Source organism: Pelophylax lessonae, assembly GCF_965119305.1.
Source record: "Pelophylax lessonae genome assembly, chromosome: 11".
In the NCBI taxonomy this organism is placed as follows: Eukaryota; Metazoa; Chordata; class Amphibia; order Anura; family Ranidae; genus Pelophylax; species Pelophylax lessonae.
Window position 1 is genome coordinate 232,370,305 of NC_138778.1, and position 19,887 is coordinate 232,390,191.

Here is a 19,887-nt window from a genome sequence, read left to right on the forward strand (position 1 = left end):
TTTATATTTTAGCAAAAAAATTAGTAATGTATTAGGTTTTTGTGCCCTTTAAATTATCTTTTTATATGTTTATTTTACTGAACTTTTGCGGAAATATGGTGTGATACACAAAATTGGAACTACCACTATTTTATTCTCTAGGGTGTCTGATTTCAGAAAATAATGTTTTAGAGGTTTTATGAACTAAAATAATTTTTTAACCACTTCCCCTTAGGTGGACATCATATGACGTCCTGGGCTTTGAGGGGAGATATCCGAGTGATAGGTGCAGTTGCAGGCATTCGGATATCATTTTTTTTTCATCCGGCGATTCTCTTCACCATAAGAACAATCATAGCGGCTTTTCAGCCGCTTGATCGTTCTTGCAGGCAGCGGGAATGGACATCCCCCCCCCCCCCCGTGCGATCGGTGAACTAAAGAAGGAATCTGCTGCTGGCGGGCGTGCCACCATAGAGTCTAGTCTGTGAGGATGGTCCCTGGCAGTCTCTGACTCTGGGAGGCCCGGGTGATAACGTCACGCCCGGCCTGGCGTTTTCAATACTGAATAGCCGAGATTGTTTGTTTTTTTTGTTTTGTTTGTTTTTTTATGATTTAAGGCCCTGTTCACATGTGAGCGTATGGATCACGGGAAGAACCGCCGCGGTTCCGCCCGCGATCCGGAGATTTATTGCAAATCGCGGGACGCCTAGCGTTGCCCATTGATTTGCAATAGCCCCCCAAACGCCGAGCAAAGTTGCCGTGATTTCTGCCTGCCGAATCGCGGCAACATCGCGCAAACAAAATCGCGGGACGCAATACGCTCCAAAGAAGTACAAGAGCTTCACTATAACTCTAAACTGATAACCTGTAAAAAAATTTAAAGCATCGCCTATAGAGATTTTTAAGTCCTGAAGTTTGGCATCATTCCATGTGTGTGCGCAATTTTAAAGACATGTTGGGTATCTATTTACTCAGCGTAACATCATCTTTCACATTATACAAAAAAAAAAAAAAATGGACTAACTTTAGGGCTTTCTTTTTTTTAATAAATAAAGAATTTTTTTTTTTTTAAAAAAAACGCGTTTGAAAAATTTCTGTGTAAATACCGTGTGACGTAAAAAGTTGCAATGACCGCCATTTTATTCCCTGGGGTCTCTGCTAAAAAAAAAAAAATATATATATATATATATATATATATATATATATATATATATATATATAATTTATGATAACATTTTTTATATTGGATATGTTTAATAGTAGAAAGTAAAAAAATAAAATATATTAATAAATAAAATAATATAAAAGAAAAAATATATATATAATGTTTTGGGGGTTCAGAGTAATTTTCTAGAAAAAAAATTATGATTTTTACATGTAGGAGCGGAGTGCCAGAAATTGTGCGGTATGGAAGTGGTTAAACTTGTGCAAAAACGTCTCTGGCTGTGGAAGGGTTAAAGGATAAGTTCACCTTTCGGGGGTAATATGTTACTTAACCCACCCGTAAGATTTGTTGGTTAAAAAAAAATAAAAAATAGCTCCTAACTTTATCCCTAGATTTATAGCAAATTTCAAGCCCTGCCTTAAATCTTGCCTGTTCCTTTGTGACTGCGTCCGTTCCCCCAGATACCCGCCGATCCGATCCCCCCACTTCCCCTTCTGTATTTGTGAATGTGAGCACTGAAGTAAATGTGCGGCCGGTGTGGTCAGTTTCCGGCTTCCTCTTTTGAGTTGCAGGACGTCATGCTGATGCACAGCATATCCCCCCCCCCCCCCTCGCTCAGCTGTCACTCCCTTTGCCTATCCCCCTGTTTTCATTGACGGCGGCTCACATCAAAAAAAAGGAAGGAAGTAAATGGTTATATTTCAAAAAGCGATGCAATTATGATATAAAAATTCTATTTTTAAGCAAAAAATCAATGGTTGTCGTCTCCTTTTTTTTTTTTTTATTCATTTGAAATTTTACCTTCAAAGGTAGAGGAGAAATTTGGGGTCTTTAAAAAATGCAGATTTTTCTATAAAGAGGACGTGTCATTTTATTTTTCTATTACAAGCAATTTCTTGTTTTAGGAATAAAACTGATAAAAAAAAAAAAAAAAAAAAATATATATAGCGACAGTATAAAAAAAAAAAAATTAAAGCACTACCCCATCCCTCCATGCTCGCTCGCTGAAGCAAACGCATAGGTAAGTCCCGCCCACATATGTAAACGGTGTTCACACCACACATGTGAGGTATCGCTGCGAACGTCAGAGTGAGAGCAATAATTCTAGCCCTGGACCTCCTCTGTAACTCTAAACTGGTAACCTGTAAAAATGTTTAATGTTTGGCCTATGGAGATTTTTAAGTATCATAGTTTGTCACCATTCCATGAGTGTGCGCAATTTTAAAGCGTGACATGTTGGGTATCTGTTTACTCGGCGTGACATCATCTTTTATATTTCACCTAAACATTGGCTTATATATTGTGTTTTATTTGCATTTAAAAAAAAAAATAATAATTTTTGAAAAACCGCTGCACAAATACCAACATAAAAAAATTGCAACAATTGCCATTTTATTCCCTAGGGTGTCTGCTTAAAAAAAAACCAAAAAAAAAAAAGAAATAAATATATATAATGTTTGGGGGTTATAAATAATTTTCTAGCAATCAATACAGATTGTTACATGTAAACAAAAAGGTGCCAGAAATGACCTGTGGGGGTGAAGTGGCGGGGTGGGGGTGAAGTGGTTAATAGAAAGTTAGGAGCCAGACTGGTGGTCCATTTTTTGCTTACTGCAGAGCTCCCACTAGAGGCGCTGTGGTTCAGTTCTGGGTGTTGATGTTGGTCAATGGTTTCCCCTCTAGAATTGTCTTTGTATGGAGAAGTTGGGGGGTTCTCTGACCCGGTGTGTGTGTTTTCCTCCTCTGACCCGGTGTGTGTGTTTTCTCCTCTGACCCGGTGTGTGTGTTTTCCCCCTCTGACCCGCTGTGTGTGTTTTCCTCCTCTGACCCGCTGTGTGTGTTTTCCCCCTCTGACCCGCTGTGTGGGTTTTCTCCTCTGACCCGGTGTGTGTGTTTTCTCCTCTGACCCGGTGTGTGTGTTTTCTCCTCTGACCCGGTGTGTGTGTTTTCCTCCTCTGACCCGGTGTGTGTTTTCTCCTCTGACCCGGTGTGTGTGTTTTCCTCCTCTGACCCGGTGTGTGTGTTTTCCCCCTCTGACCCGCTGTGTGTGTTTTCCTCCTCTGACCCGCTGTGTGTGTTTTCCTCCTCTGACCCGCTGTGTGTGTTTTCCTCCTCTGACCCGCTGTGTGTTTTCCTCCTCTGACCCGCTGTGTGTTTTCCTCCTCTGACCCGCTGTGTGTTTTCCTCCTCTGACCCGCTGTGTGTGTTTTCCTCCTCTGACCCGCTGTGTGTGTTTTCCTCCTCTGACCCGCTGTGTGTTTTCCTCCTCTGACCCGCTGTGTGTGTTTTCCTCCTCTGACCCGCTGTGTGTTTTCTCCTCTGACCCGGTGTGTGTGTTTTCTCCTCTGACCCGGTGTGTGTGTTTTCCTCCTCTGACCCGGTGTGTGTTTTCTCCTCTGACCCGGTGTGTGTGTTTTCCTCCTCTGACCCGGTGTGTGTGTTTTCCCCCTCTGACCCGCTGTGTGTGTTTTCCTCCTCTGACCCGCTGTGTGTGTTTTCCTCCTCTGACCCGCTGTGTGTGTTTTCCTCCTCTGACCCGCTGTGTGTGTTTTCCTCCTCTGACCCGCTGTGTGTTTTCCTCCTCTGACCCGCTGTGTGTTTTCCTCCTCTGACCCGCTGTGTGTGTTTTCCTCCTCTGACCCGCTGTGTGTGTTTTCCTCCTCTGACCCGCTGTGTGTGTTTTCCTCCTCTGACCCGCTGTGTGTTTTTCTCCTCTGACCCGGTGTGTGTTTTTCTCCTCTGACCCGGTGTGTGTTTTTCTCCTCTGACCCGCTGTGTGTTTTCCTCCTCTGACCCGCTGTGTGTGTTTTTCTCCTCTGACCCGCTGTGTGTTTTCCTCCTCTGACCCGCTGTGTGTTTTCCTCCTCTGACCCGCTGTGTGTGTTTTCCTCCTCTGACCCGCTGTGTGTGTTTTCCTCCTCTGACCCGCTGTGTGTTTTCCTCCTCTGACCCGCTGTGTGTTTTCCTCCTCTGACCCGCTGTGTGTGTTTTCCTCCTCTGACCCGCTGTGTGTGTTTTCCTCCTCTGACCCGCTGTGTGTTTTTCTCCTCTGACCCGCTGTGTGTTTTTCTCCTCTGACCCGCTGTGTGTTTTTCTCCTCTGACCCGCTGTGTGTTTTTCTCCTCTGACCCGCTGTGTGTGTTTTCTCCTCTGACCCGGTGTGTGTGTTTTCCTCCTCTGACCCGCTGTGTGTGTTTTCCTCCTCTGACCCGCTGTGTGTGTTTTCCTCCTCTGACCCGCTGTGTGTTTTCCTCCTCTGACCCGCTGTGTGTTTTCCTCCTCTGACCCGCTGTGTGTGTTTTCCTCCTCTGACCCGCTGTGTGTGTTTTCCTCCTCTGACCCGCTGTGTGTTTTTCTCCTCTGACCCGGTGTGTGTTTTTCTCCTCTGACCCGCTGTGTGTTTTCCTCCTCTGACCCGCTGTGTGTGTTTTCCTCCTCTGACCCGCTGTGTGTGTTTTCCTCCTCTGACCCGCTGTGTGTGTTTTCCTCCTCTGACCCGCTGTGTGTGTTTTCCTCCTCTGACCCGCTGTGTGTGTTTTCCTCCTCTGACCCGCTGTGTGTTTTCCTCCTCTGACCCGCTGTGTGTTTTCCTCCTCTGACCCGCTGTGTGTGTTTTCCTCCTCTGACCCGCTGTGTGTGTTTTCCTCCTCTGACCCGCTGTGTGTGTTTTCCTCCTCTGACCCGCTGTGTGTGTTTTCCCCCTCTGACCCGCTGTGTGGGTTTTCTCCTCTCACCCGCTGTGTGTTTTCTCCACAGGATTTCTGTCGCTGAGTCATGGCAGACAGAAGACTGACCTATCCCTGTGAACAAGCATGTGACTCCTTTATAAGACTGGATTATGAATCTGCGGTGCAGCATTGCACGGAGTGTCTCCTGTCCCTCAGCCACTACAAGAGCGCGCACCCCGCCAAGGCTAACTCCACCCACATCAACCGCATCAAGATCGAGAGCCTGCTCTACAGAATCGCCTCTTTCCTTCAGCTGGTGAGTGCCGGGCCCCCGCTCTGACCCACTGCACCTTCTAACGCCGGCCGGACACTGCCTCTGACCTCACCATACACATTACTATCTGATTGTACAATCTCTGTGCGATTTCTTCTAGATTTACCAAAACTATGTAATATGAGGAGCTGCCTGACTTATCCAGGCTCTCGCGTTACATGGTTGATGGTGGATCTAGAGAATATTGTACGGTGAGATTGCAGCATGTATGATGTGCCTTTTGATTTATTTATTAACCAATTGACTATTGGCAGTTTTACCCCCCTTCCTGCCCAGGCCAGTTTTCAACTTTCAGCGCTGTCACACTTTGAATGACAATTGCGCGGTCATGTTACACTGTACCCATATGACATTTTTATCCTTTTTTTCACACAAATAGAGCTTTCTTTTGGTGGCATTCATTCACAACTGGGGAGGGGAGGGGGAGGGGGGGGTGTTATTTTTAGCAAAACAAATAAAAAAAAAAAGGCCACACATTTTGAGAAAAAAAAACATTTTTTTTTTATTAGTTTCCGTTATTAAATTTTGCAAACAGGTCATTTTTCTCCTTCACTGCGCTTATGAGGCGGCACTGATGGGCACCAATAGGCGGCACTGATGGGCACCAATAGGCGGCACTGATGGGCACCAATAGGCGGCACTGATGGGCACCAATAGGCGGCACTGATGGGCACCAATAGGCGGCACTGATGGGCACCAATAGGCGGCACTGTAGGGTACTGTTGGTGCTGCACTGATGATCAGTGTAGATCTCACCTTGCACACTAGCCTGTGTGACAGTGTGAGGAAAGGAATGCCGATAACCTACAGGCATATATTTATATCGTGATCAACTGTGATTGGCCGTTTATTATGATCTGTGATCAGCTGTGATTGGCCCTCTTTTCCGATCTGTGATCAGCTGTGATTGGCCCTTTATTCCGATCTGTGATCAGCTGTGATTGGCCCTCTTTTCCGATCTGTGATTGGCCCTTTATTCCGATCTGTGATCAGCTCTGATTGACCGTTTTATTCCGACCTGTGATCAGCTCTGATTGGCCGTTTTATTCCGACCTGTGATCAGCTCTGATTGGCCCTTTATTGCCATCTGTGATCAGCTGTGACCGAAGGATACAGCGATTACAGAGTGCAGTGGGCGTAATCACGTTAGGATGTCATATGATGCCCTCCCAGAACTGGCCAACCGCGCTGTAGCCGACATTTTGCTATAGTGCAGTCTGCAGGTGCTTAACCACTTGCCGACCACCCGCCGTAATATTACTGTGGCAGGGTGGTTCAGCTGCATCCAGTCACGTAGTACTACGTGACTGAAGTGCATGTGGTTTTGCACCGCCGGAGCCGCGCTCCCGCTGTGTTTAGACACAGCGGGAGGAGCGATTGCTGCTGCCCTCCCGCTATCGTCCGAGAAACCGAGAGAAGAGATGCGCCTTCTTTTGACAGTTTCCTGTAAGGAATGGGAAGAACCAAAATTACCCTTTGTGGTCCCCAGACGTTTTGCTGTACTTTACCTTTTTGAGGAGTCACTTTTAAAAAAGTGGACTAGTCCACCAGTGGATGGACCCTCCTGTTTCCAGGTTGAACAAAGCTACCATGATCCCAGTAGAGGAATCCCCGTCCCTTAAGGACCCGGCTGACAGGAAAGCGGAGGCTGTGGCACGCAGCATGTTTACTATGGCTGGTTCGACATTGCGGCCAGTCTTTGCCTCAGCCCTGGTGTCTCAGACCCTAACTGAATGGGCCAAGCTTTTTGCGCCAGGGCCTGGGGGGTAAGCAGGTCCCCGCTGCTTTTGTTGATTTAGCGGACCAGTTGGTCCATGGGCTGCCGTTTATTTTTGATTCATCTCCTGTGCTGTCCAAACGTTCTATTTCATCAGTGGTGATTAGGCGCGTGCTGTGGCTTAAGAATTGGTCCGCAGACCAAGCCTCTAAGAAAGCTCTCATTAATCTGCCCTTTCAAGGTAATCGCCTGTTTTGGGGCTACTCTGGATGACCTCATTAAGGGTATCACGGGGGGGAAGAGTACCTTCCTGCCATAGTCTAGGAAAGGGAGAGAGCCTTGTCGCAGACAGGGGCCCTCCTCCTCCGCACATAGAAAATCACTTTGTGCTTCTGAGATGGAGAGTAAGGGAAATAGATCGTTCAAATCTTCCCCGGGAGGTTCCAAGCATCCTTGGTCTGGTAAGCCTAGAGCTAGCTTCTCCGGACCCGCAGACAAAACCGATCAGCATGAAGGGTCTGCCCTCACCCATTATTGGGTGGGGGGACATCTTCGCTGGTTTCCGGCCTCGTGAACCTCCTTTATGAGCGTCAAGGGGATCCACAAAATTATTTTTTGGGGGGTACCAAGAAAGGGGGACACAGCTTGTCCTTTTCAGGCTTTATAGGTCCTGAGTCTCCTTGTGAGGATTAAATTCCTGCGAAGGTTCAGGTGATGTCAGAACTACCTAAGGTCCCCCCTATCCCTGTCCAGGGAATTGATTTACCCAGGTCTGATTCTAATTCTGACCAGGGTGGTCCTTCCTCTGGGAAAACTTCAGGAACCACAGGCAGTGATTCACCGGCTGCTGTCACGCAGATAGTTCTCTCATTTTGCATACAGGTTCTGAGTCTGGTGGTATCCACCTTCAAGACAGTTCTGGTTGCGCAGTCCTACATGCATCTCCTTTAGCAGGTTCGGCTCCACAGGAGGATACCGAAGTTCGTGGTGAGATCAGGGGTTCCTCTGGCAGACGCCGCAGGCGTTCAAGGGTGCCGCGTAAGGCCAGTATCATCCTGGGCTCAGGCTTCTTCCGCAATTCCTGTGAGGAATCGAGAGCAAGGATCTTCCGATCAGTGTGGTGGCCATTAACTTCCCTTGGGGGCTTCCTCTCAGAGAAGACCAGTTGTTTCAAGGGCTGATCTACCATCCTGCTTTACAGTCCCCGGTTTTAATGGCTTAGATATTGAAATTCAGGTACTGAGGAATAAAGGTTTGTCTGGATCAGTGATCCCTACTATGGTGAAGTTGAGGAAGTCGTCTTCCAGCAAGATATACCATTGTACATGGAAAGCGTACATTATTTGGTGTGAGTCGAATGGCGCTCGTCCTCAATCCTATTCTGTGGCTCGGATCTTAACATTTCTTCAATAGGGCGTTGATCAGAAGTTGGCCTCGAGTACCATTAGGGCCAGGTGTCGTCAGTGGCACCCTTCTTTCAGCGACCCCCTAGCCACGCACTCTTTAGTTTGTACCTTCATTCAGGGGGTACGACATGTGGCTCCACTTGCACGATCTCTTTTGCGGCCATGGGATTTAAATTTAGTACTTTCGGTTCTCCAGAAACCTCCATTTGAGAATATTCGGGAGATTTCCTTGCCTACGTTATCCCAGAAGGTGACATTATTGGTTGCTATTACCTCGGCCCGCAGGGTATCCGAATTGGTGGCATTATCCCATCGCAGTCCCTATTTGGTGGTCCATAGGGATAAAGTGGTTCTTCGACCCTGTTCATCATTCCTACCAAAGTTGTCTCTGGCTTCCATTTGAATGAGGACATTGTGTTGCCTTCCTTGTGTCCCAGGCCAGCTCATCCCACCGAATTTGCTTTGCATACCTTGGATGTGGTTTGTGCGATTCGGGTGTATCTGGCGGCTACAGAGTCTTTTCAGAGGTCAGACTCTCTTTTTGTGGTTACAGACAGACCAAGAAAATGGCTGGCTGTGTTGGCTTCCATCTCCAGATGGTTCAGACAGACGGTGACTCAGGCCTGTTCCATTAAAGGTCAGGTTCCACCTTTCCCTGTCACGGCGCATTCTACTCGGGCGCTGCGTGCTTCTTGGGCCTTCCATCATCAGGCGTCAATATCGCAAGTTTGCAAGGCGGCCACTTGGTTGTCGGTGCAAACCTTCACAAAGTTCTATAAGGTAGATACTTTGGCATCTGCGGATGCTTCTTTTGGCCGCAAAGTTTCTTAGGCTGCTGTTTAAGATGGGCTGTTCCCTCTTGAGGGGTGTTTTTCTCTAAACTTTATTTTTCAAATGGGGGTCCTGTGACCCAGTAAGGCTCCTGTGTCCTGGTAAGGGTTCTTATGTTTAGCCTTGGGTTATTTTCCCCACCCTTATTTTCCTTTTGGCACTGCTTTTGGATGTCCCGGTAGTTTTGATTTATGGAGCGCTGGGTCTGTTGATGACGAAAGAGAAAATTGGATTTTTGTACTTACTGTAAAATCCATTTCTCTGAGTTCATCGATGGACACAACACCCACCCCTCTATGGAGTTCTGATACCTCTCTAATACTGCTTTCTACTAAACTGATTACCTAGAGTAAAGAGGGGGGGGGGGGGGTTATATACCAAGCTGAGGACGGCCCATGGGCGTAGCCAGGTGTTTTTTTTTTTTTTCTGCCTAGTCGTACTCTTGGAGGAGGCAATATAACCCAGTAGTCATGATTCATGGAGAGCTGTGTCCGTCAATTAACTCAGAGAAATGGATTTTACAGTAAGTACAAAAATCCCATTATTTGGGCTGGTTCACCCCTTGAATCGCAAAGTAACCGTTTCCCATGTGATCTGGGTGTAGTGCGATTTCAGCCCATTCATTCAGACAGCACCAAAAGTACTGCATGCACTACTCTAACAACTTGTCCTCCGCAAGGTTTTACCACCTGGGGAGCCACTTCCTGCCTGGAGCTGTGTTGTTTTAGACTAGGGGTGCACCGATCCGACTTTTTTTGTCCCGATACCAATGTCTACCGATGTCTGGCATTGTGTATCTGCTGATACCGATCCGGAACGAAACACATAAAGCATGTGGCTGCAGTACAGAGCAAAGTCGCTGCTTCTTATGTACGGCTCCTCCATTACAAGGCGGAGTGCATCTGATATCACTCCGCCTGTGAGCCGGACCTATACAGGAAGTAGCGGCTCCCATCCCATACTACTACTGCACCAAGTAAGGGATGGCTGAGCCGGGAATATTCCTATCCTAATATCGGATCGGTGCGTCCCTAGTTTAGACTCTCTTCTGTCTTCCTTGGGACTACAAAGGTAACATCCGATGGATTAAAGCATAGAATTCCCACCTCCCCCCAGTCACATGCACTAAGCTCTGCTTGTAATGGATGTGCAGCAAGCAATGCATACAGTACCATCTATAGACTTGCCCTGAAACAAAGCATCATGGGACATGTAGTTTCAGGAAATTAGCAGATCTGCAGACAGGAACTTCCTGTTGCCACCCTGAACTTTTCAAACAGTGCTGGAGAGAAGGAATGACGTCACAGGTACTGCACACCGCTCCTGTAATACTCGCCTGTCAGTGTCCACCAGCGATGCCCATTAGTGTGGGCTCATCAGTGTGGGCTCATCAGTGTGGGCTCATCAGTGTGGGCTCATCAGTGTGGGCTCATCAGTGTGGGCTCATCAGTGTGGGCTCATCAGTGTGGGCTCATCAGTGTGGGCTCATCAGTGTGGGCTCATCAGTGTGGGCTCATCAGTGTGGGCTCATCAGTGTGGGCTCATCAGTGCGGGCTCATCAGTGTGGGCTCATCAGTGCGGGCTCATCAGCGCCCACCAGTGCGGGCTCATCAGCGCCCACCAGTGCGGGCTCATCAGCGCCCACCAGTGCGGGCTCATCAGCGCCCACCAGTGCGGGCTCATCAGCGCCCACCAGTGCGGGCTCATCAGCGCCCACCAGTGCGGGCTCATCAGCGCCCACCAGTGCGGGCTCATCAGCGCCCACCAGTGCAGGCTCATCAGCGCCCACCAGTGCAGGCTCATCAGCGCTCACCAGTGCAGGCTCATCAGTGCCCACCAGTGCCCACCATTGCAGCTTAATCAGCGCCAACCAGTGCAGGAGAAAAATTACTTATTTAGAAAAACGAATTACAGAAACCAAGAAACTTTTTTTCAAAGTTTTTTTGTCTTTTTGTTTGTTTAGGAAAAACCCCAGTGCTGATGAAATACCACTAAAACAAAACTCTATCTTTGTAAAACAAATTGATCTAAATTTCACATGGGTACAGTGTTGCATGACCACGCAATTGTCTTGCAAAGTGTGAAAGCACTGAAAATTGGCCTGGGCAGGAAGAGGGTGAAAGCGCCCGATAGGCAGGTGGTTAAAAAAAAAAATGATATAAATGTAATTTAGGTACAGTGCTGCATGACCGTGTAATTACCAGTAAAGTAGCACAGTGATGAATAGCAAAAACTGGCCTGGTCATGCCTTGGTGCCGGATATGTTGTTGTTTAGTATTATGAAGGGGGTAAAACCTTGCGGAGGTCAGAGCAGGGCATACACTACTATTGGTGCGATTTCAGCTCAATCATATGAATGGACAGAAATCGCACTGCACCCAGATCACATGACTCCGTTCCTGTGCGATTCACGGGGTGAACCGGCCCAAACACATGAAATGTATATTTGTTTTTAAAATGATTTGTAACGATTATTTGATTTGCTGTGAGCTCTGCAGACTATCAGTTGCTGGTCCTGGTATTAGTGCTGACTCATCGGAGAGGAAGGGACCTCTATATATACTCAGTGCTTACTCAGCTCTTCTATCTCCCCTGTAGTTGTCCTAGACTCAGCCATGTCCTTGCTGTGTGTTTAGACTCCCTTCTGTCTTCCTTGGGACTACAAAGGTGACAGATGGATTGAAGCATAGAACCCCCCCCCCATCCCCCATCCCCCCTGGTCACACCCTCCAAGGTCTGCTTGTAATAGATGTGCAGCAAGATTGTCCGTAGACCTGCCCTGACACAAAGCATCATGGGAAGGGGGGGGGGGATATGAAATTTCCGGCAAAGACCTGATCTGCAGACAGGAACTTCCTGCTGCCACCCAGGACTTTTCAAACAGTGCTGGAGAGAAGGAATGACATCACAGGTACATGAGATCTGCAGTCTGATTGGCTGCCATGAGCAGAGCAGACACATCTGCAGTCTGATTGGTTGTCCTGAGCAGAGCAGACACATCTGCAGTCTGATTGGTTGTCCTGAGCAGAGCAGACACATCTGCAGTCTGATTGGTTGCCCTGAGCAGAGCAGACACATCTGCAGTCTGATTGGCTGCCATGAGCAAAGCAGACACATCTGCAGTCTGATTGGCTGCCATGAGCAGAGCAGACACATCTGCAGTCTGATTGGTTGCCCTGAGCAGAGCAGACACATCTGCAGTCTCATTGGTTGCCCTAAGCACAGCGGCCGCATCTGCAGTCTGATTGGTTTCCCTGAGCAGCACAGTCTCCATGGCTCGGTGTTGTAGATAGGTATGTGGTGGTATGGAAGGATCTGTTACTGACCTCCTGGCTGTTTTCTTTCTGTTTCAGAAAAATTATGACAAGGCCGACGAAGACTGTAAATTGGGTGAGTCCACTGCTTATCATAATGACTTATATCACCAATATATGCTACAATCTGATTGTACAATCTCTTCTACACTTACCAACTGCCACATAGAGCCTACCTGATTGGCTTTTAATTAAATGGATTTTTTTAAACTTGCCCCCACACTATATAGTGGGTAAATCTTATAGTGATATTAAATACAGATTCTTTTTTTTTTTTTTTCTAAATAACAAACATGTCATACTTACTGCTCTGTAATAGATTAGCATAGAGCAGCCCAGATCCTCCTCTTCTCAAGCACCCCCCCGCCGGTGCTCCTGGCCCCTCCCTCCTGCTGAGTGCCCCCATAGCAAGCAGCTTGCTATGGGGGCACCCAAGCTGGTTCGATCCCTAGCCACTGCCCCGTGTGGCATTCACATACAGAGAGCGGCTTCACCCCCCCCCCCCCCCCCGCTCTCTCATTGGCTCGCTCACTAGTCACTGCCCCATGTGCCGTCGCATACAGAAAGCGGCTTCACCCCCCGCTCTCTCATTGGCTCGCTCACTAGTCACTGCCCCATGTGCCGTCACATACAGAGAGCGGTTCACCCCCCCCCCCACCGCTCTCTCATTGGCTCCCTGGCTGTAATCTGCTAATCCTCACTACTAAATGTCTTCAGTTTGATATACACAGACCTTTTCCCGAAGCTTTCAGGATCACTCAAAATATTTGCATTGATATGCAGTGTATCCTTAGAGCTTCGGTCTCCTTCCCCCATCCCCCATCCCCCCCCCCCCCCCCAAAAAAAAAAAAAAAAAAGTCAGCAGCTACGAATACTGAACACTTACATGTCCAGGGATCCACGTCTTAGCCCGAGCCGATTCTTCAGCCGGCTTCGGGTCCAGGCACTGACATGGGAACTAAGGGAAACCGGCAGCTGTTTTCCTACTATGCATGCGCGGGCAACACCACGCTTTCTGAATGGTCCCGCAGTCTTCTGAGACCTGTGATGTGTCCCAGAAGGCCTTGAGGGAAGGAGGGGGTGGGGTGAATTTCCACTCCTATCGCCGTAGCGATCTGACCGGAAGTGGGTGCAGGTACCTGTCAAAACTAGGTACCCCCCCCCCCCAAAAAGTGCAAAATGTGGCAGCGGAGGGGGGAGAGGATGCAAACAAGCAGACCTTCCCCTTTTGGGTCAAGTTTCACTTAAAGGAGAGTTACTGCCTGGCACTAAGTAGTCTTAAAAAAATGTCCCCCGCCCCCCACCCCTCCTATTTTCTATGCTTCCTACCCTATATGTAAGAACAATGTATATACTTAACTATTCTTAGTCCAATCCAGTCTGGTCACATGATCTGAATCTCCGATTCCTCGGTGTCAGTCAGCATCAACTGCTGGGGAGAGGAGGGGGAGGTCTGACAATGGGTGGGACATGGGAGCCTGTGAGTGATGTCATGGCTCCCAGAATTCTCAGCCGTTGTTAAATGCTCCCTCCTCTCCCCTGCAGCTGCTGCTGACTGAGACAGGGGAGTCGGTGCTGCAGAATGTGGCCAGACCAGAGGGGACTAAAAATAGGTAAGTACTAGGGCTGCACATCTTCACTTACCTCACGATTTGATGCGATTACAATTTTTAGGGTCGCGATTCGATATGATTCGATTCCACGATGCATCACGATGCATCACGATTACTATGGGGACCCTTTTCTAAAGGGGGATCTATGGGGACCCTGCTCTAAAGGCGGATCTTTGGGGACCCTGCTCTAAAGGCGGATCTATGGGGACCCTGCTCTAAAGGCGGATCTATGGGGACCCTGCTCTAAAGGGGGATCTATGGGGACCCTGCTCTAAAGGAGATCTATGGGGAGCCTGGGCCTGCCCTAAAGGGGATCCAGGGGAACTGAGCTCTAAAGGGGGATCTATGGGGACCCTGCTCTAAAGGGGGATCTATGGAATAGATCCCCTTTAGTGCAGGGTCGCCATAGATCCCCCTTTAGAGCAGGCCAGCATCCCCAGAGATCCCCCTTTAGTAGAGCAGGTCCCCTCATAGATCCCCCTTTAGAGCAGGCCACATCAGGTTAGAAGAGTTACCTGATGCTAGTTGTAGTACCGTAGGCCCTGGTAAGGAGGAATGCTGTGCTCTGTAGTCCCCCTAGTTGTAGTATAGCAGGCTCTGGTAAGGAGGAATGCTTGGCTCTGTAGTCCCCCTAGTTGTAGTATAGCAGGCTCTGGTAAGGAGGAATGCTGGGCTCTGTAGTCCCCCTAGTTGTAGTATAGCAGGCTCTGGTAAGGAGGAATGCTTGGCTCTGTAGTCCCCCTAGTTGTAGTATAGCAGGCTCTGGTAAGGAGGAATGCTTGGCTCTGTAGTCCCCCTAGTTGTAGTATAGCAGGCTCTGGTAAGGAGGAATGCTGGGCTCTGTAGTCCCCCTAGTTGTAGTATAACAGGCTCTGGTAAGGAGGAATGCTTGGCTCTGTAGTCCCCCTAGTTGTAGTATAGCAGGCTCTGGTAAGGAGGAATGCTGGGCTCTGTAGTCCCCCTAGTTGTAGTATAACAGGCTCTGGCAAGGAGGAATGCTGGGCTCTGTACAGAGCTACAGAGTCCAACATTCCTCCTTACCAGGGCCTGTTATACTACAACTAGGGGGACTACAGAGCCGAGCATTCCTCCTTACCAGGGCCTACTGTACTACAACTAGGGGCACTACAGAGCCCAGCATTCCTCCTTGCCAGGGCCTGTTATACAACTAGGGGGACTACAGAGTCTGTAGTAGTCCCCCTAGTTGTAGTATAACAGGCCCTGGTAAGGAGGAATGCTGGGCTCTGTAGTGCCCCTAGTTTTATTATAGCAGGCCCTGGTAAGGAGGAATGCTGGGCCCTGTAGTGCCCCGACTTACCAGGAAGCAGAGCTGCAGCCAGTTGTGGATGAAGTAGCAGTAGGTGTATGGAGTAGGGCTCAGACAGGTCCTGGGTGATGAGCCTCATGTCGGGAATTTGGAGCTCGGACTAGTGCAGGGCACGGTACAGGTGGAAAGCAGGGCCTCCTCGCTCCTCTGCGGTCAACTCAGGCTGTCTGCCGAGAACCGCACCGCTACCAGAAGTGTACCGAGCTGGGAAGGCCGCGACTTCGGGCGGCCGGGCTGTCAGAGCGGGCGGTCAGGCAGACGCGTGCTAAGTGGGCGTGCCGTGTGTAACCCGGGGCCAGAGAGAGCACTGATAGCTCCACTCTCCTCCTCTCCCGCGCCGCGAGGAGGAGCTCCGTATCCCACAAGCCCGGCCAGCGCCGCCATGTCACTTTTGTCCCCGCCCCCGGAAGTGATGTCATTAGGTAATCGATTATTCAATCACCCCGAATCGATGCAGAATCGCGAAGGGTCGCATCGCAATGCATCGATTCGGCGATTATATTCAGCAGGCCTAGTAAGTACGCAGATCTTTTTTACATTGAGTAGGCAGTGGGGGGGGGGGCACTTTTAGGCCTAGTAGATAGTGTTAGGCTGAAGCTGGATAAGCTCACCTTTGTAAAAAAATAAATAAAAATGCATGTCTTTTTGCATTTAAAATAAAAATGGGCATTTATTTATTTTATTGATAGCCTGTAAGGTGTTGCACCCATGATCAGCAGATTGCTGGGTGTAATCTCGGGCTCCTACTGACTGTCAGTGTAAGCTGGCTGCTTGTAAAATAGCGCCTTGGTAGGCCGTTGAGAACTACAAACTGACAGCCACAAAGGATGACGGGATTTGTAGTTCTCTCATTCACAGACCTCTGTGAATAAATGACATGGCCGGTGTGACAGCGAATGCAGGGAGAAGTTCCCCGGCCCACTGTCACATCAGGGGATTGTGGGTGGTGGTCACTTAATAACGTGTTACATCCTAAATCTGGGTGTGCGACCTCCTAAATCTGGGTGTGACCTCCTAAATCTGCGTGTGTGACCTCCTAAATCTGGGTGTTGCATCCTAAATCTGGGTGCGGCATTCCTAAATCTGGGTGTGCGACCTCCTAAATCTGGGTGTGCGACCTCCTAAATCTGGGTGTGCGACCTCCTAAATCTGGGTGTGCGACCTCCTAAATCTGGGTGTGCGACCTCCTAAATCTGGGTGTGACCTCCTAAATCTGCGTGTGTGACCTCCTAAATCTGGGTGTTGCATCCTAAATCTGGGTGCGGCATTCCTAAATCTGGGTGTGCGACCTCCTAAATCTGGGTGTGCGACCTCCTAAATCTGGGTGTTGCCTCCTAAATCTGGTTGCGGCATTCCTAAATCTGCTGCCTCCTAAATCTGGGTGGGGCATCCTTTAAATCTGGGTGCGACCTCCTAAATCTGGGTGTGACCCCCCTAAATCTGGGTGCGACCCCCCCTAAATCTGGGTGCGGCCTCATAAGTCTGGGTGCGACATGTTATGAAAGGTTAACTGATCCTTTATTAGGCAAATTTCTTGTTTCATGCTACCTGAAACCTGTTGCCATTCTGCAGCTCCCAACCCTCACACTGACCCCCCTGCTCCTCCCCCATACCTGAATTGCAAGCTCTTCTATCCATAGTATTCTTTATATTTATTTTGTTGCAGCTGTACATGGCTGCGTCATCCATTCATAGGATCTCTGAATGGGAAGATTACAAGTCCCATCCGCCACCACAGTAGGGGGGCCTCGTAGTTTTCAGTGGTACACAAGTGTAGTGACGCCGCCACACTTATCCATTGATTACTTCCCCGTGTTCCATAACCGAAAAGGCTGAGCTGGAGGAATAGTCTGCAGGAGACTGTGAATTGCACGGATAATGGTTACAATGATTTGTAGGTCGCAATGCAAAAAATTATTAAATGCCCCCATTTTGGCGTTTTTCATTATGTGTTTAGTTTTAATTAGTTTGGGACAGGTTTTGACCAGGATCTGTCCCATCACGAAGGCAGGACATAGCCCTGGTCACAGTATGTGTGTGTGTGTGTGTGTGTGTGTGTGTGTGTGTGTGTGTGTGTGTGTGTGTGGGGGATAATGTCCATGTATCAGTATAATAATGGTATAATCCATGCACGGTGGCTGTGACCTAAGTCTTGTGTATCTCTGCAGTTCTTGGCGCCGGCCGGACCCAGCTGGATGCCTCCGTTCACGCTGTACTTTGCTGTTTGCACCTGGAAGGAAAGCTGCAGGTTGTGGCCAATGTGTTGTCCAAAACACTCATCGGGGAGCCTCTGGTGAGCTGAACTTCACTCTCCCAATCCACATTGATTGTTTTTAATCCTCGTGCTGCTAGCGTTAATAAATAGAAAATATATCGTGTTTACTTGTTTTTTAACATTTCTTCAGTTACCTCCTGGTTTCTTGCCTATGCAAAGGTCATACAGTGCCTTGCGAAAGTATTTGGCCCCCTTGAACTTTGCGACCTTTTGCCACATTTCAGGCTTCAAATATAAAGATATAAAACTGTAATTTTTTGTGAAGAATCAACAACAAGTGGGACACAATCATGAAGTGGAACGAAATTTATTGGATATTTCAAACGTTTACAAATAAAAAACTGAAAAATTGGGCATGCAAAATTATTCAGCCCCTTTTCTTTCAGTGCAGCAAACTCTCTCCAGAAGTTCAGTGAGGATCTCTGAATGATCCAATGTTGACCTAAATAACTAATGATGATAAATAGAATCCACCTGTGTGTAATCAAGTCTCCATATAAATCCACCTGCACTGTGATAGTCTCAGAGGTCCGTTTAAAGCGCAGAGAGCATCATGAAGAACAAGGAACACACCAGGCAGGTCTGAGATACTGTTGTGGAAAAGTTTAAAGCCGGATTTGGATACAAAAAGATTTCCCAAGCTTTAAACATCCCAAGGAGCACTGTGCAAGCGATAATATTGAAATGGAAGGAGTATCAGACCACTGCAAATCTACGAAGACCTGGCCGTCCCTCTAAACTTTCAGCTCATACAAGGAGAAGACTGATCAGAGATGCAGCCAAGAGGCCCATGATCACTCTGGATGAACTGCAGAGATCTACAGCTGAGGTGGGAGACTCTGTCCATAGGACAACAATCAGTCGTATACTGCACAAATCTGCCCTTTATGGAAGAGTGGCAAGAAGAAAGCAATTTCTTAAAGATATCCATAAAAAGTGTTGTTTAAAGTTTGCCACAAGCCACCTGGGAGACACCAAACATGTGGAAGAAGGGGCTCTGCTCAGATGAAACCAAAATCAAACTTTTTGGCAACAATGTAAAACGTTATGTTTGGCGTAAAAGCAACACAGCTCATCACCCTGAACACACCATCCCCCACTGTCACACATGGTGGTGGCAGCATCATGGTTTGGGCCTGCTTTTCTTCAGCAGGGACAGGGAAGATCGTTAAAATTGATGGGAAGATGGATGGAGCCAAATACAGGACCATTCTGGAAGAAAACCTGATGGAGTCTGCAAAAGACCTGAGACTGGGACGGAGATTTGTCTTCCAACAAGACAATGATCCAAAACATAAAGCAAAATCTACAATGGAATGGTTCACAAATAAACATATCCAGGTGTTAGAATGTCCAAGTCAAAGTCCAGACCTGAATCCAATCGAGAATCTGTGGAAAGAACTGAAAACTGCTGTTCACAAACGCTCTCCATCCAACCTCACTGAGCTCGAGCTGTTTTGCAAGGAGGAATGGGCAAAAATTTCAGTCTCTCGATGTGCAAAACTGATAGAGACATACCCCAAGCGACTTACAGCTGTAATCGCAGCAAAAGGTGGCGCTACAAAGTATTAACTTAAGGGGGCTGAATAATTTTGCACGCCCAATTTTTCAGTTTTTTATTTGTTAAAGTTTGAAATATCCAATAAATTTCGTTCCACTTCATGATTGTGTCCCACTTGTTGATTCTTCACAAAAAATTACAGTTTTATATCTTTATGTTTGAAGCCTGAAATGTGGCAAAAGGTCGCAAAGTTCAAGGGGGCCGAATACTTTCGCAATGCACTGTACTTCCCAGGGGTCTTCAGGAGGAGGGGGAGGGTGTTTTATCAACTAAGCACACCCTCCTCCATGGAGACATGGATGGGGTAGTTTATAGATAAAGGACAACGGCTATAATCAAATGCTCTTCATTAAAGTGGAGCTCCACCCAAAAAGGAAAGCTCCGCTTCTCTGCCTCTTCCCCCCACATTCTGTATAGCAGGGCCCTCTGATTCCTCCTGTATTGAAGTGTATTGCATTTGTACTGTCTACCCTCAAGTTGTAAAGCGCTGCATAAACTGTCGGCGGTATATAAATCCTATATAATAATAATAATAATACTGTGTACCATTGACGTATGTTAGTAAAGGATTCATCTTCCTAGCAGGTGGTGGTGTGCGGCCAACGTCTCCTTCATTCCCCCCCACATTTGGCACCTTTTAGGGGGGAAGAGGGAAGCGAGTACCTGGTTTTGCCAGTTACCTGCTCCCACTTCCGGC

General features: G+C 48.0%; 1 protein-coding gene across 1 annotated transcript in view; it reads left to right on the forward strand.

Annotated features, from left to right (window-relative positions):
• HELZ (helicase with zinc finger) overlaps window positions 1-19,887 on the forward strand; it is a 211,751-nt gene that overhangs the window by 24,660 nt on the left and 167,204 nt on the right. Inside the window, exons 2-4 of the mRNA XM_082272103.1 lie at window positions 4,901-5,128; window positions 12,454-12,490; window positions 17,523-17,647. Coding sequence (XP_082128229.1) covers window positions 4,919-5,128; window positions 12,454-12,490; window positions 17,523-17,647 — 372 coding nt within the window. The 5' untranslated portion in view covers window positions 4,901-4,918. The remainder of the gene's footprint in view (window positions 1-4,900; window positions 5,129-12,453; window positions 12,491-17,522; window positions 17,648-19,887) is intronic.